This window comes from Pygoscelis adeliae, unplaced genomic scaffold, assembly GCF_000699105.1.
Source record: "Pygoscelis adeliae isolate BGI_AS28 unplaced genomic scaffold, ASM69910v1 Scaffold1351, whole genome shotgun sequence".
In the NCBI taxonomy this organism is placed as follows: Eukaryota; Metazoa; Chordata; class Aves; order Sphenisciformes; family Spheniscidae; genus Pygoscelis; species Pygoscelis adeliae.
In genome coordinates, this window is record NW_008824167.1 from 10030 (window position 1) to 10425 (window position 396).

The 396-nt window shown below is 65.2% G+C and overlaps 1 protein-coding gene across 1 annotated transcript in view; it reads left to right on the plus strand.

Annotated features, from left to right (window-relative positions):
• Positions 1 to 294, plus strand: part of LOC103925635 (DNA (cytosine-5)-methyltransferase 1-like) — a gene marked incomplete at both ends in the record, with an annotated part of 10069 nt that extends 9775 nt beyond the window's left edge. Inside the window, 1 exon segment of the mRNA XM_009334371.1 lies at positions 117 to 294. Coding sequence (XP_009332646.1) covers positions 117 to 294 — 178 coding nt within the window.
• Between the last annotated feature and the right edge of the window lie 102 nt (positions 295 to 396).

The following is a 396-nucleotide window of genomic DNA, read 5'->3' on the forward strand; positions in this document are numbered from 1 at the left end:
CGTCGGGGTGGACGACAAGAAGTTCGTTAGCAATATCACCCGGTGAGCCTTCGGAGCCACGCCGGGGCTGACGAGGGCGAGGTTTTGACCGCTCACGGCTCCCTCCTTCCTCCCAGGACGTATTCCGGCCCCTTCCGCACCATCACCGTGCGGGATACCATGTCCGACCTGCCAGAGATCAGGAACGGTGCCTCCGCCTTGGAGATCTCCTACAACGGGGAGCCCCAGTCCTGGTTCCAGCGGCAGATCCGGGGCTCCCAGTATCAGCCCATCCTCAGGGACCATATCTGCAAGGTGCGGATGCCGGGGTCTCACCGGGGGGCCGGGCTGCACTCGGACCCCCCAGACCCAAACCGAGATGGGGGGTCAAGGGCAGGTTGGACGTGAGGTGGGGTG